The 2,694-nt window shown below is 48.0% G+C and overlaps 1 protein-coding gene across 1 annotated transcript in view; it reads right to left on the minus strand.

Moving 5' to 3' along the window:
• Positions 1-3: 3 nt before the first annotated feature.
• Positions 4-2,694, minus strand: part of ARIH2 (ariadne RBR E3 ubiquitin protein ligase 2) — a 28,173-nt gene continuing 25,482 nt past the window's right edge. Inside the window, exons 11-14 of the mRNA XM_010181609.1 lie at positions 2,524-2,667; positions 2,113-2,181; positions 1,109-1,192; positions 4-642 (exon numbers count right to left, since the gene is read on the minus strand). Of these exons, the coding sequence (XP_010179911.1) occupies positions 571-642; positions 1,109-1,192; positions 2,113-2,181; positions 2,524-2,667 (369 nt within the window). The 3' untranslated portion in view covers positions 4-570. The remainder of the gene's footprint in view (positions 643-1,108; positions 1,193-2,112; positions 2,182-2,523; positions 2,668-2,694) is intronic.

Genomic DNA, 2,694 nt, shown 5'->3' on the forward strand with positions numbered 1-2,694 from the left:
TCTCCTTGTGCAATGCCAATGCTACAATGCCCTGGTTAAAGGAGCATTGGGAAATGTAGCTGAGATATTTTGCAACCTCCTTCAGTGCCTAGGAAGGTTTTTGGGTCAGAGGAAGGGAGAGGAGGGGGAAAGCCCATTCAATTTACAAGCAGATTAAGGAAAAACACTCCACTGCCAATTTATTTTTAAAAAGGGTTGTGTGTTATTCTAAGGTTTGTCTGTATAATTGTACAACCGTTGAAAATTACATAAATTGTAATGATCTAATACTATTAACAGCCATTCAGAAAAAAAACTCCTTCCCCTTCTGAAACCATCAAGGGCCGGAGGGAAATGTCCCAGGAAATACGCCAATCTGAACTCTGGCCTCTAGCCTGGCAGAAACAGAAACAGAAAGATAAGAGAACAAACTGGACTAAGATGTGGTGTTTGCATGTGTCTGACTTGCAAGGGGAGGGGTGGCTTTGTCCTTGGCCGTGTTCTCCCAGAGGCAGTGCCTGCTTATCCCGGTGAAGCTGCCATCACTTCACTCGCTGCTCTCACCCCTGCACTGTGTCACTCCCTCCTGTCTTATGTGTCATGGAAGTCTTTCAGCAGGGTCCTCCGTCTCTGCTCTGCTATGTGCATCTGATTCTCTAAGTCCTGGTAAAACAGAAGGTAGAAACCGTTAGCATGAACTCCCCAGAGAAGAGCTCCTTTCCTTTAGGGAGAGACTAAGCTCCAGCCTGAGAGGCATCAACACACATTTGCACTTCACACGCACTCTGGATCACAGGATCGCAGAATCTTGTCCTTTTGACATGGTCTCCCTCTGCAGTTATGTGGTTCCTGCTCTATCTGAACAGCTGCACGCTTAAGGGATCTGCCCTTCACCACAGGGCTATGTACAGCTTCCTCCAGAGCTCTGCTTCAGTTTGCAGGACTCCCTGCAGCTCCCCCTCCTCTCCCACAAGGCAGCGACCACTCCACTTCCACATCTGCTGCCTAAAGGCGAGCTTTTGGATCTAGTTTCTCAGAACCCTCACCTGACCGCCTTAGCGCTCCTGCAGAAGCGTTAAGCCCAACAAACAAAATCTGTCCCGCTGGCTCAAGCAAGCAGAACACTCACCCCTCTGTCATAGCTGTCTGCTCGCTCCACCTTCCACGAGAGATTTTCAATTTCGGCTTCCAGCTGCGCCTGCTGGTACTCAAACTGCAAGGAGCAAAATTACAGACAGTGACAAGAAACTAGTTTAGTGGAGCAGTTTCATACCACACGCTATGCTTGAGGAGCAGACAAGTGTGTTCAGCTGACAGCTGTGCTGGCAGAGCAGGTTTGTGCCTCCTCCTTATCCACCTTCTGCTAGACAGCATCACCCCTTCCAGGATTTTCTTGTGTAAGCACGCCCCAACCTGCGTCACTCAAAATTAGGCAGCCGGAAAACACTGCAAGCGTTCTCCTAACTCAGCTCATTTTGCCATAAATGGGTCATGACGTGCTCTCGTGAGCAGCTCTGCAGGCAGAGCAGGGGGGTTGTTAACCACTGCTGGGAGCAGCGGCTTGTTCCACTGGCACAGTCAGATCCAGAGAGAACATCTGTCCACAGCCTCAGAGATACATGTGATGCTATTGGGAGAGACTGGATAACAGGTTTCACTGACAACTGAGTAAAAGAAACAACCTCTTCAGTGAATTCAGGGCTGCTTTTGGACATGTCCAGCTCATGGGATGCACCAAGCCAGCAAGGAACTTCTAGCAGGAATAAAAAGCTAAGCTGCACCCTGATTCAAGACTGGAAAAGCTATCCTCCAGCAGCTCTTCACGTGAAATACGGCCTACAGCACGGTGATAAGTCTTACCAAGGGATAAATGCACACTTCCAGCCTCAAAACATTCTGGATAAATTGCTTGTTAGTGAAAGTGCAGTGAAGTGCCCTGGGAAAATAATGTAGTGTGTCAGAGGACTGAGCTGCTGGTCAACTCGAAGTGAAGGGGAAAGGTACAAAATCACCTTTAATTTGTCCTGTCCTTACCTCAGACTCGGGATTAATATTTCAGACACTGTCAAGCTCAGCATGCTGCCAGCTACACCCCAAAAGGCTATCAGCAAAAGAGCGAGCAAAACATCTTACCAGTTTCTTTCTGGGACCAGACTCCATGTAGTAGGCATATGGATATGTGTACTGCAGGGTGTAACGACACTGTTGGGGAGTGAGAGGAAGAGAGAAAAGAACGAGTCTCAGACTTGGACGTCAGCACAGTCACATCTGTGTGACCACTACAGGCTAAGAAGCTTCCTTCTGGCAAGGACAACGGGACGCTTCATAGTCCCCATTTTCTACACCTTCTTTGGCAGAGCTTGTGCAGTTAAAGTATAACTTCACAGAGGTCACCTCCAGATGATTTTTGGCTAGTTCATGTCCTAGACCAGATGTATTGTCCCACATACCCACAACCCCTAAATCCCCTTCTTCACTTGGTATTGTGAATTTAGCATTCTGATGTATATTCTCTTCGCTGTGCCAAACAAGACAACTACCCACCTTTGCAAGTAGTTTTGCAGCATTTTGCAGGTATTGCCAGTCTATCCACGTTCCCAAGTTGTTCATAACTCTCTCTTGGATTTTCTCCTGGATTCGTTGGTATGTCTGTGCCTCCAGCTGGAGGCTTTTATTGTGATTCTCCCACTGCAAGGGGTGGGGGTAAGGAGATAG

The sequence above is a fragment of the Mesitornis unicolor genome, unplaced genomic scaffold, assembly GCF_000695765.1.
Source record: "Mesitornis unicolor isolate BGI_N332 unplaced genomic scaffold, ASM69576v1 scaffold24773, whole genome shotgun sequence".
NCBI lineage: Eukaryota > Metazoa > Chordata > Aves > Mesitornithiformes > Mesitornithidae > Mesitornis > Mesitornis unicolor.